The sequence below is a fragment of the Struthio camelus genome, chromosome 21 (assembly GCF_040807025.1).
Source record: "Struthio camelus isolate bStrCam1 chromosome 21, bStrCam1.hap1, whole genome shotgun sequence".
Classification (NCBI taxonomy): domain Eukaryota; kingdom Metazoa; phylum Chordata; class Aves; order Struthioniformes; family Struthionidae; genus Struthio; species Struthio camelus.
Genome location: NC_090962.1, coordinates 7,113,580 through 7,139,942, shown reverse-complemented (window position 1 = coordinate 7,139,942; position 26,363 = coordinate 7,113,580). Strand labels below are relative to the sequence as shown.

Below are 26,363 nucleotides of genomic sequence, written 5' to 3'. Positions count from 1 at the left end.
GTGACGTTCTGAAAACAGTATTTAATGAAAGAAGCTCATCCCAGAGACTTCAGCTGTTGTACGGACTGACTGTCACTGAAACCTACACGATAAAGTGCAGTCTAGGTGACAAATGATGGTGTGCAAGTCAGCCACGTAAGCCCTCCAAAGAGATCTCTCTAGCCACAGGGTGCTCCCACATACTCTCTAGTAATGAAAGTTAGACTCAGTTCTTTCTGCCAAAAACTTCCAGCAACTATCACTGTGGTGTGCTAACAAAGGTGTTTCAGTGCTCCAGTTTAACAGCCTCATCATTCTAACCCACTTAAAACAGTAACTTACTAGTTCTGGTATAGCTCAAATTCTGTCAGTGTTTCCATCGTAAACCTGTTTTTTCAGGTTTGCATAAAATTTATCTGTAAAACCTGCTCCAAGCCGTAACTTGGCATACTGACTTTCAGCCAGGGAACAATTTTTTTTTTCTCCCTTGAAATAATTACAAAACAACCTTAGTTTTAAACAACGGAAAATTGGCAGGTAATAAGCCTAAAAAAGGTTCAGTTGCTGCTGGTATTTTACAGAACTAATATTAAATCTGTTACCTACTTGGCTTTGGAAAAAGCCTGCTTCATAAATACAGTAAGCACTTTGTCTACGGAGGTGTTAGTGCATTTCAAACATTAAGAAGAGACTGACTCTGAGAGTTAAAGGAGGAATAGGTTACATCTTCCGTCATAAAAGATGCAATGACTAAAATACTTGTGACAGTTGTTTACCACTGAATTCCACCTACAGCCTTCATTAAGTATCATCATCCCGTGGAGTGGGATTTTCATCATTTCCATAAAACGCAGAATGAAATTAGTCCTTACCTGTCTTTCAAATGTGTAATGGGAAGGCGCAGTGTGTAGAGCAGACTGAAGGGTGCCAGAATCAAGTGAATGATAAATAATGTATACCCTTAAAAGATAACCTCAAAGTTCAAGTATAACAACAAAATGAACTACAGATGATGCAGTTATATCACAGCATTTAAGGACAGCAAATGAAAACAAACATACGTAATTTCTGATAACGGCCCATATTTCCTATCACACTTTCGCAAAATAACAAAAATCCACTATTTCCATTATTTTCACCTTGCTGATGAAATTATTCCCTACTTTTGTTTCAAAAGGTGAACTGTTGCGATAAGCAGGAACGTTCTCTGCCTGTAGTGAGCAAAAGGGGACAGGCAGCATTATTTTCTGTGTGCTAGCTTTTTGCACCTGACATGATGAACATGAACGGATTTGTGCCCGATTTCAGAGATCCTGTGGAAGTTTGTATTGCATAACTTGCATTCTGACTCCTGGCAGATGGTAATGCTATGTTGTAAAGAGTAAGTACAGTTGCCTCCTTCACGGTGTACCTTGGGGTTACAGTTCCCAACAGAAGCGTAGGAAGATGATTTCTTGAAGTCCTGCCACCCGAACCCAGAGAGTTGGCACAGCTCTATCATGGAATTCATTCACCAGTTCAGGCACAGATGCTTTTAAGGTGTGTTACAAATGCACATGCAGTGCAGTCAGTCCAAGTGCTGCATTTGGCATTAGAATATCTGAGTTAGCTGCAAAAACGTGTAAAATTATGAGCCAGACAGCTCCCTGCTGACTGCATATCTGAGGAAGCTCTCATGCACTGTTTATTCCAGCAAATGCATGGAATATATTGTACTTGTTAAAAGCGTTCCCAAAATGCTAGTTTCAGGCAGAAACAGGCAAACAAGTGGTGCCTAGGGCTAAAACCTCCCACTTACAGTCAAATCCCTCCTCTTTTGAGGGATCTACCAGCTCAGATGCTGAAGACCTTTAGCTGACCCAATACACTTTTCAGAGAACTCTAGCATGCTGAAGAAGCAGCTTTATCACGTAGGGTGTTCCTGCCAGCTTCTTGAAGATGCAGTTACCGCCCTCCTCCCTTTCTTTTGTTTACAAAATCGATTCAAAACTGAATACTATTCATTGGGCTTACGATTGTATTAAATCTCCTCAGGATGCAAGTTCAAAAGGAAGCGAGAACTTAAAGTTTGCTTTAAAATTAAGGCATCACGTGTCACTTCTTTAAAAGCAGCAGGAGAGCAGCAGGTGTACTCACCCAGCTGAATGTTCTTATCACAGCTGTATTAAAACCGGTATCTGCATATGCAAAGTTTCCACATGCTTGCATACCAGTCGGCTGCCTGTCACTTACCTCAAGTCATACGCGTGCATCAACTAATGGTAACCTTTGCCACTTGCTCCACCTCTGACTGTTCAGTTCTGCAGCTCTGATATCATTAAGCTTAAGAAGTGCACAAAAATGTAACACTGCCTTCTCAGTTTCCAGTTTCTCCTAGGCTGCTCTTGTACTGATTAAAGAGTGATGTTGCTAGAGTTGTCACATTAGAGTTTCCTGTCTTACAAACCTGTTGAAAAATGCTCCCACTCACCTTCTGATTCAACTTAAAAGATACGGTTCTTAGCAGGGCTTTCTTGCAAATACCTATTTCAACAACATGAGCTGAACTTGCCTTTAGGTAAGATTAAAGTTACCAGGGCCATAAAGTCGCTATGCCTCAGGGCGCAGCGTAAGGTCAAGAGAGATTTCACTACGGAGCATGATGCTTTTAAGTGAGAAAACGTGTGAATTATTTAATCGTCCTCTTAAAACTTTTGAATACAGTCTGCTGGCGGAGGCAGGGCAGCGTAGTTCCATCTACTGATGGAACATTAGTCTTTTTTCTGTGCTCACGAATATAGTGGTCCCTTCAAAAACCCGTCAACGCTGGCTAAGCGATGCCCATTTGTAGTAACAGCGAACATGATCATTTGAACTTCAGTTTAACAGAAGTGTTCCCATATTACACTCTTACCTTCCTGGGAAAGCAAAAACCTTCCTCAGAAAGAAAGCAACCACTGGCTCCTATCCAGGACAAGAATATTAACTGCTGGGTCTGCATGACGGGCTAGTGAAACGGACTCTGTTGGCTGCATTCATGTTTTCTACAGACTCCAGCACGTATTTTTCAGTTAGTGCAAGTAGTGCTGCAAGAAGCACAGCGAAGCCCTCGACCACAAACTTAACAGAAGGAGAAAGGTGATTTTTAAAGTTAACAGTTGCAAGAACAATTTAAATCAACTGGCTGCACATGCAAAAGTGATCAAGAGTCTTCCACATGTTAACAGCAACATTAGGTGAAAAAATTATCCATAAAAATACCAGCCACATACTAAATGAGGTGACATCAAGGCAATAAATAGCTCCATCTGTACGAAAGAGCTTGTACAACAACCCAGAAGACATCTCTGAACAAAAAAGTAAGTAACTACAGATAAAATAGTGTTGAAAAAGAGCTGTGGGTCCAGACTTTTTTTTTTTTTCTTTCAAGGATCAGTTTTACATATTTTTCTCAGATCACTTTATAAATCTGCTGCACATTAGAAATCAGACACACATGTATTTTTTCCACGTAAAAAAAGTTGAAGGTTTACATTTTTAATAGCAATGTGACTATTTCTGAATGGCAGCAGTATATATTACATGCAGTGTGAGAGGGTTAAACAGGACAGCCTCAACTCTTTATAAACTTTTGCCCTCTGGATATGTACTCATTGGCTGCTGTACAAGACTTGAGCTGTATTACACGCCTTAACGATATGGTTCAACTGTCGGTCAGGCTCGGGGCCTGGCAATAGGCCAGACCGCAATCAATGGGACACAAACCTCCCCCTTTCAGATCATCACGAAAGCTCATATTATCTCCTTTTTGTCGTGCTGGTTAAATTTATGGAGCAGAACCCCGAAGCTGCATTCCTTGGCTTGGGCCGGCCCACGCGGGCCTCCCTTTGTTTGGTACTGTAAGCGAGGCGTGCTTTGGAGGATTGCAGGGTTGTTAGTTCAGGCACTGACTGTTTGCTCATGACTGAAATGAAAAGAGTTCAGTGGAAGGGCAAAAGGACAGCACAAGTGTAAAACCCTATCCCAGCAGGCCCTGGGCTCCCATATACAGACTCTGGACTAGGACTGAACATAAAAACTTGCTGTTAGCGACAAAGGAAAAAATTCTGTCTAGCAACAGGTAAACGGGGTAAGCAGCACATTAGCACGCTCCTTGCCAAAAGGTCAACTGCTTTCAAGAAAGCCTGTAATTTCTACATAAATATGAACCTAAACTAATCCAGCTTACTGCACTACATAGAAGCAGTATTAGTTATAAAGCAATGTTGTGTCTTTTAATTTGAAAATAAAATCTTAACAGTGCAAACAGTATTACCCGTCCATCAGCGTTCAGAGAACCTGATGCCACGATACTTAGGCTTAGCAGGAAGGTGTGTGAAGTAATTCTTGTAACACAAAACTACTGCTACTGGAAATGCACTGTAGAAGAGGAAACAAGGCTACACTTTGTATATGAGAGGCATTTCCTACAGAAAGGCGTTTGGTTCAGAATGGAGAAGGCCCACCTTTGGGTATGGTCAGATACTCTCTAGTCAAAGCTTAATTATTGCTGCAATGAAAGGACAATTCCGTCCTGGTACAGGACATGACGTGAGGGAGGTAAAGAAACCTGTAAAGCGATCCCAAGTCAAAAATCATCTGGAGTGGAAGCGAACGGAAGGACAACAGGAAAGGTGGTGTTCCAAACGCGTGCAACAGAAACGGGTAAGTACAAGGAGAGCCACGAGGACTAAAAGTAGTGATACGACATATCAAGAGAGCTCCTATTTGCAAGGGTTGTTTCACAGTATACGCTTACTCCCTATCGGGGTCTGTCATTTGTCCTCTTACTGATTAGGTATACAATAGAAGGTACCCACGTCCTTGCTCTTCAGTACTGATAATCTATTTTTACCTTCATCAGTGCAAGAAAGACTAGTAAAAATTACTTCCAAGAAAAGTTGCCCTTGACCTACTGTACCAGACTTGACCCCTTTGGCGCAACAAACAGGTATTTCTGGACATGAGGTCATAAAGCCACCGCACTGGTGAGCGGCCCAAGCCTTTTATGCTTTAAAAATAAGCAAATAAATAAATACTGCACTGCTATTGCATTAACACCAGTTTCATCTTCTCTATTATTTTTATAAACTGAAAATAGCAGTAACAGGGCCAAAAGTTACTTAACCCCCTCCACAGAACAATCCATTACATGTTTTCAGTTCTGGGAATCAAGTCTGACTGGTTTAATGCAGTCTGATGATTTGTCCTGGTACATTCCAGCAGAGACGTCTGTTTTGAATAATGCTTTTGTTCGTTTCTGGTGCATATAGGCTTCTCACTTATCCCACCTAATTCTCAGCAAGTAGATTTGTGAATGGAAATTGTAAATACTTTCATAGCCTGATCTTCGGTGACTTTTTAGTTTGTTCTGCTGACGCTAACAGCTGAATCCGGGTTTTCACACCCTCTCCAAGGCCATTCTGGGAGATACCCTTGCAAATGATTCACATCCTTGCAGACTAGTTAAACCTACAGCTTTATCTAAAAATTATTTAAAACCAAGATCACTGTGACAGAGAATACAGTGAAACAGCAACATCACTTAGTGGAGGGCTTTCTGAATAAAGAAGTATCTAAAAAATGAATGCCAGACATACAGCAAATTTACAATACAGCAAAGGTAGTTTCCTTTACGTTTTGGACTTGGGTGTCCAAAAGCATTTGCTGAAATATAACTGGGCGAAATATACGTAGGCTCTAGAAATAGGAATATTTTTCAAGGAAATGAAGTTTTCTCCCCTGTTTAAATGCGCTCCTTTCAGTAAATATATTTGTATCTAGTCAGACTAAAATCATACGGAACTTAACAGCTAAACGTTGTGACGTGGGCACACTTGTGTTGGAATTTCATTTTGTGGGGTGAACGCAGTCCTCCTCTTAGGTGCCGCTTAAAGCGTTACTAGTGGAAGAGATCGTAGTAAATCCAGCAAGGGATTTAGTAGCTCTTTTCAGCTTTTCAGAAGCGAGTTGGGAATTGCAGAAAATTCTGATAGACAACAACAGGACTAAATGACAGTGCATTGATTTAATTTAACTAGAAAACATGAGTTTCCAGACATCCAAATGTCTGCCTGTCCCCAAAGGGGTCAAACTCTCACGTCTTGAAAAGCGTAGCACTTGACAGTGAGCGAGGGTAGCCGCGATGTCTGTTTTCACCTGCCTTCCTTCATGTGAGGCTGCACTAATGCAACATAGTGCTTTTTTCTCACAAACTTAATCTCACAACTGAAATGCTTTTTCATCCTTTAAAAACTATTCTTTCAAATATAAGATCAGCTGCTTAAGGGACCAGGATAACTTAAGTCACTGAACGAGTCTATCCAATTTTGTCAGAAATGACGCCAGCCTAGCTTACTGTCCATACCGAAGCCTTCCAAGTACCTGCCGCAAAACTTCTCAGGTAAACCTCGAGTGAGAAGCGGGTTTCGCAAGAACCAAGACTCTGATCACCTGCTTAGGACGAGAGAGTTCAAAGCAAGTTCACGTCGCTGCGCACCTTTTTCCAAACCGGTTACTGTACACAATGAAGCTTAATCCAGGTCCTCTCCTGATCCTAGCTACAGCAGCGGTCTTCTGTTTAATGCGAAAACTATGCAACTTTTGCTTGCTGCTGTACCATTCAACTAGTGATGCAAATACACTTGCCCCAGCTGTAATTTCTCAAGGCGCTAGTAAATATTTTACTTTTTGCAGGGGCTGCCACCGTAAGAACTGCATTCATCTTTTCAAAACTACTTGTTGATAATCACGAATGGACATCTCAAGAAAGATGTAATTGCACATCATCTGCTCTACTAACTACTCAGCATTACTCAGTTTAATGTTTCCCTTTTTCACTCATCTGTCCTCCCCTCACAACATTCCCTTCCGGTGCTCCTGGCCATTTCTGCCCCTTACCCAACAGTCTGTATTCAATCAGGGTATCTTTTTGCCCTCAAATGTCAAATCAAACACTAATACTGCTGTGGAAAATTTTTCTTACTGACAAAATAAGACACTCATTTGTTGAATTACAGTTCAGCCCCTCATAAAGCCTCCCTTAAAGTATCGCTTAGCGTTAACAGTAACATTACCAATGGTGAACACAGGATCACAGAAAACCAAGCTACTTTTCAGTTTTAACAGCTGGAATACATTCTGGCGTGGCAGAGCAAAAGGTTCTAAATAAAAAGTTACACAAATCTTAATTAAAGTCTTAGCATTCAGTATTAGAATCTAGAAGGTCTAAATCCTCTTTGCTAGTAGGTAGGCTGCATAAAAATGGAAGTTAAACGCAAAAAGAAAGTTCTAACGAACAGCTTCAGCAGCACCCTTTGCACCCAGTGAACACCCTTCGGACTGCAGGGGTGTCTTTTTAAAAATAGCAAAGGTCTTCGTTTTCAAGTTTGCCTAGCTTGGATCCTGCTGCCTAAGTCTAGCTAGCAAGCTCCAGAGGCTAATCAGAAATAATACATCAACTCAAAGATGCTTTATACTGTGCATTAAATACTTGCTAACCCACACCAGGAATTGCTGAATTTTCCTAAAGTCTGTTACTTTAAAATATTCATATACAGCAAATGTTAAAGCAATTACATCTATATAATATCAATGAAGTATTATGTAGCTGCCATAGGTCCAAAACACTGTGGTTTTATTCCCCCACTCAATCTGAATAGTTAAATCAGGTCAAGTTCAAAAAAGGGGGACAAAGACAGTCAACTGTAAAGACAACTGACTTCACAAGTACTCCAAACATGAATGGTATCTACCAATGAAGAAGGTACTTACTAATAACCTCCTGGAAAAAAATTATTCAGAGTTAAAGCCGAGTATTTGCAGTAATACGTAAAGAGGTGTTACAGTTTGGTATATGGCTGGAACCAACTTATGCCCATTCACGCCCTCTAAAAAGGAAAGGGAGAGGGACATGTTAATGCAGAGTTTGGATTCTCTGATTCATCCGGACTTTTGTTGGGTGTTAAGCAGTGAACAATGCTTACACAGAATGAAATGTATTGTTCTGGAAATTACGTGAGATTTTTTATACATGAGGCTCTAGGATTACAGACCCTACAATAAAATAATATGAAGTAACTCGAATGTTTTTTAATTTTTTGTTTGTTTGTTTTTTTAAAAACTGTGTCCTGTGAGTTGCAGAATCAGGAAAACTGCATGCATCAGGCCTATTTTCTTCAACCATGCATAGCTAATTCTGCTTTACTGTGAAGAACACAGGCTGTGCTCCCAAGTAATTATTCTTCAGCTCTTTGTCCTAGAGGGGGATGGCAAAGAGAACAAATTGTGAGATGCCAGTGTATCAACTGGGGGATTGGGGGGGGGGGGGGGGGGAGAAAAAGCTGTTTTTTCCCTTCACTTCTTTCCAGTTGCAATATTGCAGCCAGGGTATTTCTCACACACACAAATTTGTCTCAACTCTACTGTCCTCTCTTTCTGGATCTTGGACAGAATAAAACGCAAAAGAAGTTATTTATTGCTCTGCAAATTATATCTGTATTTTTTGAAATAGTAAGTCTTACAACTAAGGACTGACTGTTTAAGGCTTAGTCACCACGTGAGTACGTGGAGATTCCACAGTGCAGTGAAACACGTAGGGCTGCGCTGCGCTCCATCCCCACTTCTCTCATGGCTTTAGGCACAGTGGAAACCGGAGCAATCAAAATGCCTCTACTGTTCAAGTTCCTTCCATAGGGCTCTAGGAGGAAGTAGACAGGAGGAGCGACTGTGCAAAGAAATCTGGAAAGGACCGCACTCACAGGCAAACATTCATTACTTGGCATCTGAAAACTGCTACCGCTGTCAAAAATTGAGATCCCCTCAGGAAGTGAGATCATATCCATGGTAGACTATGGAACTCCTGTCTCAGAACTGCACTACTGTTCCACCAGCAATCCTCTACGTACTCGTCTAGTTTAAACCTTAACAGAAGCATCAGTTCGATCTTTAAGACAGAATTACGAAAACTGCACGACTACAGCCCGTAACTGACACCTTTTAGCTTCACAGGAACAAAGCATATAAACTAGAAGAGCTAAGAGGTGCATTTTCTGAGAGAATTTACTTGAAGGTTTTGAGGTAAAAGTATCCATACTGAAGAGGCACAGGTGCTGTGGTTTGATAAATGACTTCCACCACAAGAAAAAAATCTGCAGTCACTTATGCAACAAGCACAAGTAGACATTTGAGGATTTGAACCTCTAACGGAATTACAAAAAGTTACCAAGGATAAATTACATTAAAATCTAAAAGAAGGCAGATGAGACTGATAACACAATGATCAGTTAAACAGGGAGGAGTATCTACTGAGGTGCTGCAAGATGTGTGGGCACAAAACTAGGCTTGCTTGCCTTCAAGGATCTAGTAAAAGCAGCATATAAAATTATATTTGCAGAGGACAATAATTAAGAGGTGTTTAAAACTCCAGTGAGGACAATGAAGCACTAAAGAACCTGCAGAGGTTAGAAATATGGCAAGAGATGAAATGGGATTCAACCTAAAAAATTGCAACCCACTTTATCTTGGGAAAAATAATCCAGAACACAAATCTTAAATGACAAGAAGATATTCGCAAAGCAATAAAGCGAAACAACAACAAAAAAAGTCTTAGGGGAAAACAGTAAGCGGAAAACTGGATATCGGTTTGCATTGTTTATGGCAGTAAAACCAGCCAGCACAACTCTGGATGACTTGAAGAGCACAGCTTGTCACAGAACAGGGAGATGACGGTCCCTTTTTACACAACGCTCAGGGGAACTTACAGACTGGGGAATTTTAAAGTAGTGCAACAAAAGCAACGAGAATCTGGATGGACTAATGACAGAAAAACATAAACCCATAAAAGCAAGCTTGACAGTGACTGAAGCTAGGAGGTGGGGCTTACAGAGGAAAAGTGTCTACAGCCATCTAACAGGGTGCCTAAAAGGAAAAATAGATCATTTGAGAAAGTAGCTCATAATAAAGGTCTGCTTTCCCAACTGGTGGTGCTGGGGCGAGGGGAGGGGGGAACGGACTGAAGGAAATGACGCTGCCCAAGTCATTTACAGATTAGACCGATTAAGTAACATTTCCAGATTTATACAATACAATGAGTATTTGCTGATAAATATATTTCTTCTCTGGCTTCTAGGCAAATCTTGGGAAGGGCTTACCAAAAGAGTAACGTCTACTTTACCAGAGCCTTATCATTGACATTAGTGTGAAGACTCTTGAAATCAGACCTGGACCAGGTCCAAGAACAGAGTTTGTGGCATACACAGCAGTGTCCTGGTTCACTACTAAGTGAGCAATATTTAATTCTACCTTCAAAACATCGGGACCTTGAGAATATACTCTTTGCAGGATTAGCTGAGGAGGCCTACCACACAATTCACGGGGCCTTACACGCACATTTTGGGTTTCTCCCACGTTTTTGTATTTCTTCATTCCCAGGCCTACTAGTTAGGCTCCATGTTCCAAACGCTGAATTCGTGCTAGCTCAGCTGACTCACAAAACAAATCAATACATTTTAAAACCAAAAGAGACTTATGCTCATGGAGCATGATTGCTTGAGTAACGCAGGCTACAGAGCATTACCCCACATTTTCCTATTAACATTCAGTGGAATGGACTTAGAATGTGTCTTTCAGGAAAACCAACACTTTCCATTGAAATTCTCCATCTCTTGGAAAACTAAAATCAAGTGTCTTAATTTCTGTTGGTTTTTTGTTCGTTTATCGTGTCAACTTCAACCATATAATAAGAGAAATCCGAAGGGCCTATAATTTACGATTACGTATCACGCTATTTAAATGCGGCCGAAATTAACTCGTTGGCTCAACTTTGCACCGCTACCTGAGACTCGCTCGTATACCGTCAGCCGCAAACTAAGGTTGAGAGGGCTGTTCCCATGTTTATTGACTTGCATTGTTAAGCTGTTCAGAACTACATTTGAGATCAGCTAATCCCATAAACTTGTTTTCATCAGGGTTGGCTGTTTTTGTATCCTTAGTTTGGAAGAGTCTACATGGCCCAGCATACTTAAAGAGAAAATTCAACCTGAGCCAGCAACATTGGTTTGGAACACTATTTTACTTCGATTCCAAACCACGCATATTTGAACAGTTAACAAATGCAACGGGGGAATATTGGTACACAGCAGTCAAAAAAATTTCCAAATGCTTTGTTGTTCTTTTTTAAGCCCCCAAAAGAACAATTTGGTTGCTTGATTATATAAGCATTTCAAAAAAACCATATCAAAACAAAACATGGGTGCAAGATTGCTTAAAGATTCCCCCCCCCCCCCATTATTTAAGTATTCTCAAGTATATTTGTCTTCTGATTAAAAATAAGCTTTGATCAGGTTTTGTAAACTGGAAAAGCGACATAACTCCTCCCCACAAAGCCCTCAACCCTTCAAAACATACACAAACATTTTCCAAATTAGTAAGTGAGAAAGGTTTTTCTTTTAGATTTTTTCTTGTTGCTGGATCAGAGCCTTTTTAAAAGAACGCTGGCCGTAATACAAAGCTTCTATGTAACGTTAATGTTTGTGAAAAGTGCATAAAGATGAAAATCATTTCTCAATTGTAGTCTGTGACAATAGTATTTCAAAATTCAGTTGAAGCTCGAATGGGGTTCAGCTCAACTGTCCTAACCTCATCTCTTAACCTTCAGCTAACAAGTTCAAGGGAAACGTGTTGCATAGACACACAAGCTACAGATAAGGTTTCTGCGGTCTCCCTTTCCCAGTTGCTGTCTAGTTTCACAGCTGTTGATAACATCACTACTGCATATAGCCTTGTCTCTCATTACTGTGAGTATTTCCAAACATGAATTTTAAGTATACGTGCATCTCGAAACACACAAATAAAAAACACAGCTCAACTCATGCAACAACTAACAAGAGTACAGCCAGGTGTTCTGTTCTCCCCATCCCTGTTTAAAAACATCTCCACCGTTACAGAATTAAGACATAGGCAAGCAAAACAGTAAACTTGTTTCTCAGGGACGCACTATTACAGTTCTAGCATGATTTTGTGCATGCATATTTACTTACCAATTTGAAATCCTTGACCTCTTGGCTTTGCAAATCAAGCTAAGTACCAAATAATATTGGGCATATATATGTAAACACTTCTGTTTTCACAACAAAGTACATCTAGGTTCATTCTTGGAAGTTTCCTGCACCTCACTCACACTTCATCAAGCTTATTGTTCCTTACTGAAACATTGATGGTAGACGTCTCAGGATTCCAAGTGTGGCATAATAAAACACAGGAAATGGAAAAGCCAAATGGGAAGACAAAATAACCAGAAACCCCAATGCTTTGCAAACATTTTCCTTTAAGCTCTCTCTGGAAATAAGATATACTTACGCTTTTTTCCCCATTCCGTTAGCACACAGGATCTTGCGTACAATAGCAGCACTTCTTGACACGCATAGTACCGTCATATGAAGCAATTTCCCTCTTGGCCTCAAAAAGTAGGAGAGTCTTCTCCCAGAGCAGCCTTCTTAGAGTTTATGCCCTTTCCCTCTCCCACATTCACAGTCAGTACTAATGAACGCTCATTTATTTTAAACAATCGTTGTCGTTTTGTAGAGACCACGTTACGCTAGTTACTGAACACGGGAAGGAAGCCAAATCATCTGTCCAGATGTGCTGACACTAAGCATCCACATACGTAAGAGCAGAGAGATGAGCGCTTGCACCTAAAGGTGCACATTCACATTTTTTGTAAATGAGAACTATCATACAAAAGGAAAATTAGAAGCTAATGACACTATATCGACTCCAGGACTCTTCAGACTTCTGAAGAATTGCTTTCCTACACAGTTAAATGGAGGCTGGGGTAGAACAGGGAAAAGGACCCTTCCATTTCCACTCGACATGAGGATTCCGAGGGGAAATTTAATCTTATTACAAACAGGCTTTTTATTTTTAAGAATTTGCTTTAATCTAATGCAGCAGCTGCACGGCTCTTCTGTGCCAATTTCACCAATATTAGCTTATCGGCAAATGCTATGTATTAAAGAAAAAACAAACTGAATAAAATGGGACACATCACTAGTAGTACAATAAATTTGATTAAATTACAGTTCCTTTGGACCAAGAAAGGACATCAGATTGGAAACTGCAACAGGTATTGCAGTACGCATTTAAAATATCTTATTGATTGGAAATATGAACTGCTCACTGACCTGGGGCCACTTAGGCTTGCAGTGTCTCTCACTGCCTGTGCCGTTTCCGATGCAAAATCCAAAGCTCCAGCCACTGGTTTGGTTACTGTGCCAACCAGCCCTTTCCCAAGGCCTGAAATGAAACCACTGACACCTCCTTCAGTTTTCACACCTTCAACTGTTGAAGTTATTACACTTGTCAGTCCTCCAATGATACCTAGCGGAGACAAGAGCAGCAAACAGGCCAAAAGTATTGCCTCTGAAAATAAAGCAAAATACAGACTCGTGCTACAGCCGATGCTGTCTGCCCAAATGATTTACTTTCAAACGTGACAGAGAGGCATTGTGCATTTAAATAAATACAAAAACTATTTCAAAACTGATTATATTAGCTAGTAACTTTATACTGTGTATGTGTAAAAATGTATACTTTTTTTTAACCTACATAATATATATTTGCATACACATACACACACACACACATAATAACATCCCATAGAAAAAGGATTAATCAATTATTTAACGGGTGTATTATTTTATACTTCTGCACTATTTTATTTCCAAGTTGTACGTAAATATACAATTCTCATCTGTTCCTGAAAGTTACTTACAACGTGACAAAATCCTGTTACCACAAAGGCCTACACAGTTTGAGACAGAAAATAAAAAACTGCATTTTTTCACCAGTAGTAGTAAACTATTTTAAATAGGCATTATGTGATTTTAACTGTGACATAGTCAGCAAACCTTTATATTGAACACCAGTGCCGCTGAGAATCTGAATGCTCAGAAGAAATGAAGAACCTCCTGAGGCTTCAAAAGACTCGAACAGCTCATAACACCTGAGGATGTGCCTTAAAAAAGTCCTGTCTCCATGATCACAGTTTCATGATTTAAGGTGAACTGGCTAAATGCCTCACATGCTTACCACTGTCTGACTTTTTAGCTTTCCTGCAGGCGGGTACTCAATTTTAAGCTCTGCGAGTAAAGTACAGACCGGGTAGAATCTAGCTTGTAAATTTGAGAAGCACATAGCTCAGTGCTTAAACTGCTTCTCTTGAGTAACTACAGTGTATGGGTAATTCCTACATTTAAACAGACAGGATTTAACAGTTACTTGTGTCTCTGAAAAAAATGGAAACGGGGAAACAAAAAACCAAAACAAAAACACACACTTGAGACTAGAACGGTCTTGCTAATTAATGGTTACAATGGCACAGTGACATGCTTTTAATTGACCCTTCAGTAAACACTTCAGATTTCATGTACTTATGCCAACATAATTTTTACTAGACTTTACAATGCGCTGGTATGAGACAGACCTGCTTTAAAGAGACCTTTCTCATGATCCACTTAAAACTCCCCACAAACTCTTCAGGACAGGACTGTTAAGCCTCCCTTGTACCTCTACCATTAGAATTAAATACGAAAGGGGCCAAAGGACTGAGACAGTGTCTCTGAAGTGGATCATCATCATCATCACAAAAGCAATACCAAGGCGACTCTGGAGACAGCTGAGCCATTTCTTCAGTGTAACAGGCTTTCTGCTCATCACCAAAAAGATTACATTTTGGTGAAACCAAAACTCAGTCTTTATACAAGCTGCAACAGCTGCAACAGCTGCACTAAAAAGAAAAAGGCTTTTAAACAAACACAGCCAAGATGATGCCAAATGCAAGTATTTGATTTCAGTCTGGCTTGTCTTGCCTCAACTTACTTCAGCAGGTAAATCATGAACTAAATGGATGTGAAATTCTGGCCAAATTAAGACTAGTCTGCTGTCTTCTACACAATCTTAACTTTCAGTAGACTTAAAATAGGAAAAAAAAAAAAAAAACAGAACAAAAAAAATGGTGAAACGCTGCTTTAAACTGCTGTACTAATTCTTAGGAAATTCAAGTTTGGGGAACCAAAAGCAAGCATGGGAAACTTACAGTCCAACCATAATCTTTTGCATTTTAACATTTGGCACTCAAGTAATACAAAGTGTAATGCCCTGTTCTTTTTAACCTGCTCATTACTTTACTAAGAGATGAAGGGGATAAAATTACAGTTGAGGTTACCATGTGCAAGTCCATGGATTCCAGCAACAAGATGTTCTCCACTAGTTGCAGCATGATATCGAATGTATTCTCGTTCAGTTTGATGTCTGTTATCCATTGTCTTTCCCAAACCATCGGATAAGGTCCCAGCAAACTATAAAGAGAGCAACTTTTTCTATTATTAAAAGAACAATAGGTGTTTCCCTCATACAGGTTTAAGGAAGAAAACTCCTGGGCTTTAGTTGTGAAATACAGGTTTATACAACGCATTTTGTCACGCATATACAATCACTGCAGTTCTTTTGCCAATAAAGTGCCAAACAGTTACACTAAGCTGTGCTTTCAATTGTTGCACCTTAAAGACATATGGTGACAGTCAAAACCCCATTAGGTGCCCAGCTACAGTGGTCAAGGCAAAATATATGAAGCCTGTGAAATCCAATTAACTAGTCTGTGAAAGAGGTACCAAACGACATAAAAGTGCCAGTGACCCAACTATAACCTTTTGGAAAATTCAAAAGAATGTTGTTCAGATACAAAGCTTTTCTTCTGCAGAGATATGTGAAAAGCTTCAAGGCAAATATTCTTGTCACGAGACTAAAACATTTACAAAAGTTACTTATATTCGTTTCAGTAACACAATGTAGAAATGGCTCTACTGTGAAAAGAGCTGGTGGGGGAGCCACGTCATGTTTGCTGCAACACAGGGGATGACCACTGAAGATGGCTGTCTTGACAGTGTCCACAGGTAATATACACTGTAAAACAAAAGTCTAAAGGGAATGTTACATTTGTGGCACGTTTTTAATCCTTATACCTAACTTCAGCAGTAGAGAGGAAGACTTGAGCTAGATTAGATAAAAAAGCATACGGATATAAATCCCAGCAGTATTTGTTCTGAGAACGCCAACCATTTCTGAGTATCACTCAGCGAAAGGGCATCAAATAAGCATGATCTATTTGTGATCTACTGACCTGCAGCGTGGCATAACTGGATACAAAAGAAATGCTGGAGGGCAGGCAAGAAAGGGTGACAAAAAACCTGGAATCTTGCCTCATGTTCAGGATATCATTAAAGGAACGGATTCCTAGCAGGAGTATTTCTATAATAACCTCCAAATATCAGCTATTTTTGGTTGCGTAGAGTTCATGTTCTGTACCTCCCCTAACTAGCACCGCCGTTTTCTCCTTTCAATAAATAAACGTACTTGATTTTTAAGGCAGAGAGAATTTAATGCCCTGTTGCGTCTTAGACTTGGGTTGGAGAGTATACCAAGTACCACAAGAATATCAGATACTAGATGGCTTCAGGAACAGCTGAAATCACTATCGCCATGCACTTCCCCTATGACAAGTACTTCATTCTTTCAGAACTGTATTTGGATATTGCTCTTTCCATCTCTCAGCTTAGCTGTGACCAATACTGTCCCTTCCGCACCCGTGTATGTTAAAAAAACCCAGGCGATTAAGTTATGCACATGAAGACAACTCAAATCTGGCTTGCGATCCTGATTCTAATATACGACTGAAAAAAAAGAAACGGACAAACAAGTAGTTGCTTTATGTGCTCGATGCAAAGACCAAGCCTCCCTCATTTTTTCTGTCATTCTTTTCAAGGCTGGGGGCAGGGGTTTGCTACTGACACGATTCCCGGGTTTAGATACTTTCCAGCTCAGAGAGACAAACTAGTCCAACAACTCCAATTATCTCAAGAAGCAGGCTATCACCACATGAATGAAAATTAAATCCCATGACCCTTCCTCTGACTCGATCACACGGACACAAAACAGAGCTTACAGATCACTGACTGAATTACTTCTGACCTCTTTGTGAACTTAATGTAGATGTTATTTTTAATTAGCCTAGAAATACAAACTGACCTGAAGCTATCTTATAATCATGTTTGAGCTTGGATTTTTTTTTTTTTTTTTTTTTTTGGGGGGGGGGGGAGCGTTGTGGGGAAGGAGAGGAGACAAATAGTTTGCTTTAAGAGTATTAGAGGAGTTGCTATAAAAATTAAAAGGTTCTACAAGCCCTAAAATTCATAATACATTAAGGAATCTGTCCAGCCTCGAGAATGGTTTTCAAGAACACATTTTGAAAGTCACATCAGTGCATATCTGACTACGGCCAACAGGAATAAAACAACTCATTATTACTGATGAAAACAGGTAAGCTCTCTTAACAGCTTTTTTTGGGGGGGGAGGGGGGAGGAAGATAAATTGGTTAGACCCACTATTCCAGCTTTCCTAGCAAATGTAACCTCTTCTTCTCTCAGATTTTCTTTCTCTGTAAAAAAAGAATCTGACATCTTATAGTCAATAACAATTCTGTTTTAAAGTACAGAAATAACTATTTCCTCAGTAAAGGAGAAAAAGACGAAAAAATCAAAAGCGCACAAGTTAAAAGCTCATCTTGTCATCACATGGTATTTTTCATAGTCTCCATGAAATGTAAAAAAAGCAAGGTTAAACAGGGACATTTTTGTTCCCATTACTCAGAAAATGACACCAAATTCCAGTTGTAACTAGAACAATTTAAGGATTCTAAAGGACCATGAAATGTTTCTGTTTCACCCTGACTCAGGTGACACAATCTAAACTCAACATGAATTTAATTACAAAACATGAGCTTCACATTGAATTACTTTTTCACTAAAATAAATAAGTAAAATCAGTATTTGTTTTCCGGCCTTATTTAATAAAGGCTCAAGCCAAACTTCTGTAGCCAGCTCCATCCTTTACACAGGAAACAACGGGTTACCCCAAGGAACACGAGCGCGTGGCATCCCTTCTGCGCGTTTTCCAGCTGGAGGCCGCAGCAGAATTTCACATTCTGCACCTCAGAGCAGGAAATGTGCTCGTTTGCTAATTAGAGATAAAACGCCAGTGAAGATAAAACAACTGAGATATTTACAGGCTTCAGCAAGTCACCTTAAGGTCTGCAGAACAAGCAAACAACTTGCCGTCTTTCGCCAAGAAGCACGGGCTCAATTTGCAATAAAGGTTCAGACTGTAGAGCAGGCATTATCCTGATTCATAATCTGAACATAATTAAACACTATAGCCTATGTTTCTCAATTATCCAATGCAGGTAATGCTTCATGAGTGAAACAACTCCTGGGCATCAGACATTTTCAATTCTCCTTTTCAAAGCCCCTCAGAGATACTTTCCCTGAAGTGGTTCCTGAAGTCTGTTTCAGCAAACATGATCATATATTCCTAAACAAGGACGAAACCCAAAGATTCCTAAAATAACAGAACACCTTATGCCCCATCTGTGCAGGCTAAAATCACCATATTATGAAAGTTATTTCCAAGTTAGTCAACGGTTGCAAGTTATTTCGGGATCAGAAACTTGAATAAACATCAGAAATCTAAGCAGCTTAAGTCCAGTTTAAACATCCAGTTAAACAGTAGCTTGTAAAGGAGACGCAGAACAAGTTAATGCACAAAACCAGATTTGCCCTTTTTCAAATAACATCCCTCCTTTGAGGAGTGCAATATTAGATACGAAGACCTTCCAGTTGTAAAGGAGTAGTTACAATATATTGGTGGGTTGCTGAACTGTTAACCCAGTCACGTGGGTTTTCCAAATGATATCCAGATAAACAAAGGTGGCAACAAAAGTGTCACCCACCCTCGTCCCCCTTAGCTTTTGTTAATAAGGTGAGAAGTGATAACTTCAAAGCCTAATTAAGACCATTTAAATGCCAACGTTACTAAATACGATAATCTATGGAATAAGCATGCGACTAATCAAAGTACTTCTAGAAATGAGTCCCTTCCTTTCTATCCTAATTTTCATAATGACTTGTTTATCTACTTGTTTATCAAAAAATGAATTAGAAGCTTGATCTTTTACCTTGATTTCTTCCTCATTTTAGATAACCTTTTCCTTAAAGCAAAACTGCAATAAGGTACAGTGTTAGCTAAGATGGGTACCTGCTTCCCAGTAGCAGGTATCAGAAGCGCTGCTGAATGAAGCAGCCTGTGTATTGGGTACATGTAAGAAGGCAGTTTATTTTACCTCGACATTCCAAATGAAGTAACGTACGAGTCATCCAGACCACTAATTATAAGTTTCGCCATTTCAGGCAATATTTCCACTTAGGAAGAATATGGATTGTTTAATGCTTTGCCTTATCCCTTCTGCTTGGACGGAAAAAGGGACAACCTCTGCAGAAAAGCTCCAGTGATCTTAACGCCCTTCCACTTTCATTCATGGACGTTTTCTTTCCCTCTCTGGCTCTTTTTGTCCCCCAGGAAGATGCTACTTCCCAGATTTTCCCTCTATGGAGAGGCACTGACCCTCTTCTCCCTTGTCTACATTCTACAGACATTTGATTCCTGGTTTGCATCCCACACCAGTTCATATGCAATGTGAAGCTATCAACTGGAAGTCATGGAACTATGCTGGTAACATCGCAAACAGAAGATATGACTCACTACACTTTGTTAACTCAAGTCTGTGTAGTCTACCATAAACTGATTCTCCTGGGGAGGGTGTAATTAAATGACTTCCATGTTTCTTCCTTCTAACTCTGTTCCAGGATATAATGCTACTGTGAACATTATCTTTGGAATAAGATGTAAACTACTCTCAGCACTTCATGATTATTGACAGTTTTATTACACTTCTGTAAGCTAGAGGCATGCTGGCCATTCTGTCCCAACCAAGCCATATCCTGCGTATCTCGGCTTCCTCTGTAAACTCAAGGAAACAGGCTGTCATCTCTTGTTTCACGTTTACACAGTGTCACTGATTGATATTAACTACCTATCACAATCTGCAAAAGTGACTGAAATAATACCTGCGTGTAAAACCAATCTAGTCTTGATTTTTTTTTTTTTTTAAAATGACAGGCACAACTCTTAAGACAGATATGCCGCAAAACCTTACACCACAGACTATGCATCCATAGCTGTTTTACCTAATAAAAGAAGAAAAAAAAAAAAGAAAACATGCATAGTGTTTTGTGAATCAAAGTGTATGCCAAATAATAAGGCTTTTATGGTGCAAGAAGAATTCAAAGCAAATGAAAATTGAGTTGGTTCTAGACTACGTACTGCAGGTTCCCTCTGAACAAGATTCATGAAGCACACAGCACGGAAATGAGTTTAAGTCATCTTTTAAGTCTTTTAAAGCTCTTGGGACTGCCTGGTTCACTCAGGACGTCCCAAAAGGACAAATCCTCAATTGTGACTTTAGTCTAAACGTCTCACTGCAACTCTAGCACCAGAGAATTGTACATGTTTAAGTATTATTGACTGAGCAAAGCAGAACATGTCATTTAAGGCAGAAAAGTAATTAGATTCAATAGCGATCAGTTGCAACTTCTGCGCAAACCTCACCGCCAACTGCATTTACATTAGAAATCAGGTGGTTTACTCAGTTTTCACTTCTGCTTTGCAGATTTCCTTTAAAAGAGAATACTTCATTTGACTCCAAGCAACTCTCACCTCAAACCGCTACATTTCAGAAAGCACCACACCTTGATGATGGCTCTTACTTTTTCCTCCAATAATAAAAGCTGATTCTCAGAGACCAAGGCACATAAGCATGTTATTTCAGCAACGGAGAAAGGAGTATTTCAAACTTACTTAATCTGGAAAGTCTAATGTAAACCGTGAATTATGTAATCGCCGTTTCTCTCACACACGCTTACATTTTCCAAAACAGGAAAATCCCTAGGCACGATGATTAGAAGTCATTCCTTAGTTTCAGCAATAACGCCCCTAAATACACTCAAGCGTCCACGTGAAAAACAAGAGCTGCTTACTTACTACAGGAAACAAAAGCTGTATGAGCAGTTAGCAGTGAGACAGAGAAACAGCAGTGACAATCAGATTTCCCAACTAGAGTTTCTGTCAAGGAACGCTTCCTTACAGCCCTAAGCAGGAACACCCATTTTGGAACTTCATTTTTCTCTCCTCTGCTACTTTGACGTTTCCTTCCTGTCGGATGCACTGCTGACAGAAGCAATAGGCATCACAGCGCCGGCCGTTTGAAAGGAATAAATATCTCACAAATCAGCGTATGCTGTGAATCTAACAGTACAATTCTTTACATATACATACACACAAACATATACATACACACACGGCTGAAGGTTGATAAATTTCTGTGACTTACCCTAAAAATCTCTTCTCAGGCAGCTTCTTTACTAATCAGACGCACATTTAGTTGTCTTTACATATACACTGCTATGAAACGGAAGGTACAAACACTACATATTTAGTTTTACAAAACAGACATCAGTAACCAGAAAGGCAACAAAGCTTCGTCCTTTGAAATCTCTGTTTGGTCAACTGTGCGTTATATTGACGCTAAAAAATGAAACGCTTTCAGTATTTGCAAAGCTTTTCGGTGTTTCTTTCTCGTGTTTAAAACTCTTAGCTATTTGAAGTTGCTCCCCAAAATACTTTAACCATGTCTTTTGTCAGCCTCTCAAAAGAGATTATAATTACTCAGATGTGCAGGCGGAAAAGTTTCTGAACTCATTAAATCTATGTTATATACCTTTTACGCTTTCCTTCACGTGGTAACACATACTCAGGTCAACTGTTAAAACTATCCTTGACACAGAGGACTGTTCAGGCCAAGCCAAAAAAGCATTTACAATCAAGTCATAATTGTCCAAAAAGAAACGTATAACGGAACCACGACCGGAACTGATGCGGCCTTAATTTAGAAAATACTAAATCTACGACATGCTATCATCAGCTCCTGATTTTAAGAGATATACCAACTTTGACCTCTCTAAATTACTGACAGCCAAGAGGCGGCAACCACTTTTCCCACTGAAGAAACATATGTTTCTGGAGACTCTGTGCGGCATTCTCCACCCCTATTTATGCCATATAACCAAAGTAAAGGAGCTTTAATTAGCTCGCATCCCATCGTTAACTAAGCTTCCTAATGCATCCTGACAACGGCGGGTTGGCTGGGTAATCTGTGAAGTCCCCTGACGAGCTGCCTGTATGGATGCCTGATTAGCTAGGTATCCCAGGGGAGCCCCCACTGTTTTTATCTCCACAGATGCCTGATGAGCCGGGTAGCTTCCCTCAAGGACCTCCTGTGAGGCTGCACCAGCAGGTGCCCGTTGGCAATAGTTTTGTGTTACAGGGTTGAATGAGTGATCCCTGCAGGAACTGCCGGCTGTTTTCACATACACAGAAGGCAGTCAAAAGTCCACAGCATGAACTTGGAATGACCCCAATTGCAGAGTCACTGGCGGGTTCATCTGGAGGACAACTGCGCTTTATTAAACAACTAATACTCTTAACAGATAATTCCCCCTCTCCCCCCCCCCCACCCCCCCCACCCCGCGCGGCTTTAACTCTTGCAAATCTGTAAGGTCTTTCCGCTTGTTTATTTTGGGGAGTGGAATTATTTGCCCTCTCACATGCACCCCCACCCCCACCCCTTCAAAAACAAAAAACAAACCAAAAAAGAAAAAAAACCTAACTTTATAACTTCATATACTGAAAACCTGAGGAAAAAAAAGCGAAGGGATCTAGTCCAGCTCCTTGAGGTAATACACAGCATCTACGTATTTGGACCTTGTCAGATTAAGTCTGCTCCTTAACAACATCTTTACCCTCTGTTGATACCGTATACACATACAACTTCATTTTTACTTTCAGAGTTTCTGTTGTTTGCCAGCATAGCGGACTTCCTTCCCGTGGCCAGCGAGCCCCACCAGGCAGTCTCTCACCCTCAGTCTTCCTAATCAGTTTTATCATCGGTGCCTATCACCTAGGACCAAGCTTGGGACACAAAAGAGCCTGCTACGTAACAACCCATGGGCCTTCTGCGTTGCTTTACATTTTTGAAGGAAACCTAAGGCTAACGCTAATTCAGCCTACCGTCGTTTGTGCAGCGTACCCAGCTAACAGTTCTTCAAAGGATAACTCGTTTAGATCTGTAAAACTGCTGCCAATCATCTTATCTATCGTTACTGCTTCAGAAGATACCCTAGCCATCTCCTGCGGACGCAAAAATGACGTCTTCCCTCCCGTGGGATACACGGCCGAGGAACTGCAAGTTCCAATCTGTACTATTTAACAGAGTTTTATATATGCTTCCTCTTCAAATAAACAGTAGGGAAGTGCAGTCAGACTGCTGTGTGAAGACTAAAACCAGCTACTCTTAAACCCACCCTCCACTTTTGCTACTTCAGATTCTACATATGACATACAGGATACATGTCCCTGCTTGTTTCACGACACGTTAGCCATCCAAAACCTGTAGGTTAAGGCCAAATTGTATGCTATCTACATGGTTTAAAAAAAGGTTCATTTCTGATTGCACAGTTTGCTGCTGACAACATTTCCCATAGCACATTTTAAATTCTCCTTTGGTCACTTCATTCCCCAATGAGTTCAACCATTTTACCACATGCCACAAATTAACCAGAGGAAGGAAAAGAAAAACATAATGCCTAAAAAATTCTTGAGAGATGATCCTTTATCTTTCTCTTATATGAAAATCTCTTTCAAAGATACTGATCACAGATATCAGATGTTCTGTACAGAAGAAAAGGTGCCACTTTCCATGGTTTCTGCTTGTCACTGTAACTGGCCATAAGGTTGCTGCCTTTTACACTGTTAGGAAGTGGGTAAATGGCCTCAGCCATAATGCTCCATCCAGCATTGAAAATTTCTGCCCAGGAATTTCAATTTCTTTCCCGTCACACACTCCAGTAAGCTACACGTTTTCATACAAATTCTCACAGCTCAGCACTTGACCCTGCAAGCGTGCTGCTGGAGTCTCTGAACGAAACGCGAGTTAAACTGAAGATGATCTACAGTGCCACCTGGAAGCCTTACCTGAACATGCTGCAATAGCCCCTAAACAACACTGGGGGAAACACAAGGAGAAAAATCCTTAATCAAGGAATCGTAACAAAGACGGACAGCGTTATCAAAAAGGTATGAAAACACAGGGAAAACGATGCTTACGTTGAACTGCATAAATCACGTTAACTTCTAGGAATAAGAAAAGCTATTTATGGCAATTGCTGCTGAATCCCACAGCTTCAATACTCAGACTCCTCTTTGTGAGGGACAACCATGAACAAAGTAGGACTCGCATTCAAATCTATAAAGCTGCCTAGAAAGAATTTCAGCCTTCCTCATTTTTATCTGCTATGAGTCTTTGCCGGTAATCATATACAATCTGCTGTTGGCAGCTAATTAGAAGAGCAGAGAGTCGAGAGAAAATTATGAAGGCCTAAAATCATAGGAAACTCAGAAACTAATTGCAATCACCATGTTTCTACGTTACCAGTTGAATATTTTACTTAACACACATCTGAGGAAAGCAACACCAGGTACTTTCCTAGACTTCATACATGGAGGCTTTGCTAAGAAGTTCCCTGTCACCAACAGGTGATTTTCGTTTCAGCTATCCGCACTGTATTTTCAGCTAATGTTCCCAGAACTCCTGAACCGCGGTGTTTCCAAAGAGGCCAGAATGCCAATTTCTCTTACTTCTGAATGAGACCATCTCAAATAAGCGTGGCTGGTTACATAAACTAAGAAACTTTAAACAAAGGGAAACATCAGCTTTGACTGTTTTGAGAATCTTTTCTATCTGTTCCTGGGTAGAACTTGCTTAAATTGCAACTGTCTTCTGTGCTCTGCTGTGTTCATTTCTCACCTTCTTTCTTCACAGTTTTCTTAAACCTACCAGTCATGCAAGTCAAATACTTCTTCGTGCTTCTTGTTTTTTTTTTTTTTTTTAAATCCCATCATTACTTCCTCTTCACTTTCCATACAGAATTCAGTTATCTTTATTTTTCCGTCACTGCCAACCACTTGAATTTTTCCTTCCGCTTATACCATCCAGGTAGGGTTTAAAAGCTCTACTTCCCTTCACGTTGCTTTCATGCTCCTCTGGTATGAAAGCCTCCACGGCACCCACTCACCTGGAACATCATTCCTGTACTTACAAGTCACGTTCTGTTATCTGATTCCAAAACCCTACCTCTTTTCGTTTTTCTGTTAGTCACTTAAGCTCCTCTGCCACCACTCTGAACTAAATGAAAATAAATATATGGAATGAAAAACCCTCATGATGACAGGAACCTGGATTCGCCCTTGTTCTATATAATTAAAAAACACACACACACACACACACACACACAACCCGGCTTTCTCCACGCTGACGCTACATACAACCTGGTATAACTGAAGGTAAAATTTATTACCCTTTAAAAGTGCTGGGCTCACTTATGATGCTATAAACACACTTTATATCTAAAGTTTTCCGTTTCGGCAGTACCTCTGGCTCAAGGAAGGTACCTCAAGCAGCACAATTACAACGCACTGAATTTTTATTCAGACTTTCACTCTCCAAAGTGACTATGTTTCCGATAAAAACCAAAGAAGCTCTAACGTACAAAAGGAGAAACCATGACGAAAACTAAACACCCTGATGAAGCTCGTCTGTGCTGCAAGTTCCTTTGCAACAGTGTCAGCCAAGACTTACAAAAGCCGCCAGCCCGACTGACAGCGCTGTCAAGTAGCTGTCAGTATTGCTCAACCACAAAAGAGATGGAAAACATCAAAAATGAAACAAGCTTATTTTTTCTACTCTAAAAAGCCAGAAAGGAACAATGGATTGCAAAAAAAGGAAAAAAGGGAAAAAGAAAAAAAAAAAAAAAAAGGACATCGCCTTCAGCAGTGCAAAAATGTCAAAAATTGAAAAAGAATCAAGTGCCTTGAAAGATTCTTCTGGAAGCGCATTTAAAGATGTAACTTGAGATAATGGGGACGTTTAACCGTCACCCAATTCAGCATGAAAAACAATCAAGTAAAATTTTACAGTTAAGGAAAAAAAAAAATCCTTCATTCCCCAGAAGAGCATGCTACACATTAGTAAGGAGCAAATGAATTTCTCCTTAACTGTACCATTTTTTTTTGTTAGAACCGTCTCTCCTGCCCTGCTGGCTGTGCCATACGCCGTGCCACATGAATCAACCATTCAGAAACAAACATCCCGAATTGTTATAAACGTTACATAATGCAAAGGTAGGAAAGTAGCTTAAAAATACTCTTTAATGTCCACCCAAAGACAACTGCTAATAAAAACCAATTCTTAAACAGTCGCTATCAAAAATGCCAACAGTGAACCACTACCGTGCTCACCTGCTCTT

General features: G+C 40.1%; 1 protein-coding gene across 5 annotated transcripts in view; it reads right to left on the bottom strand.

Moving 5' to 3' along the window:
* VPS13D (vacuolar protein sorting 13 homolog D) overlaps window positions 1-26,363 on the bottom strand; it is a 119,164-nt gene that overhangs the window by 12,726 nt on the left and 80,075 nt on the right. For all 5 annotated transcript variants that reach the window (XM_068915586.1, XM_068915585.1, XM_068915588.1 and 2 more), the window contains 2 exons: window positions 15,221-15,353; window positions 13,179-13,374 (listed from right to left, as the gene is read on the bottom strand). In XM_068915586.1, coding sequence (XP_068771687.1) covers window positions 13,179-13,374; window positions 15,221-15,353 — 329 coding nt within the window. The remainder of the gene's footprint in view (window positions 1-13,178; window positions 13,375-15,220; window positions 15,354-26,363) is intronic.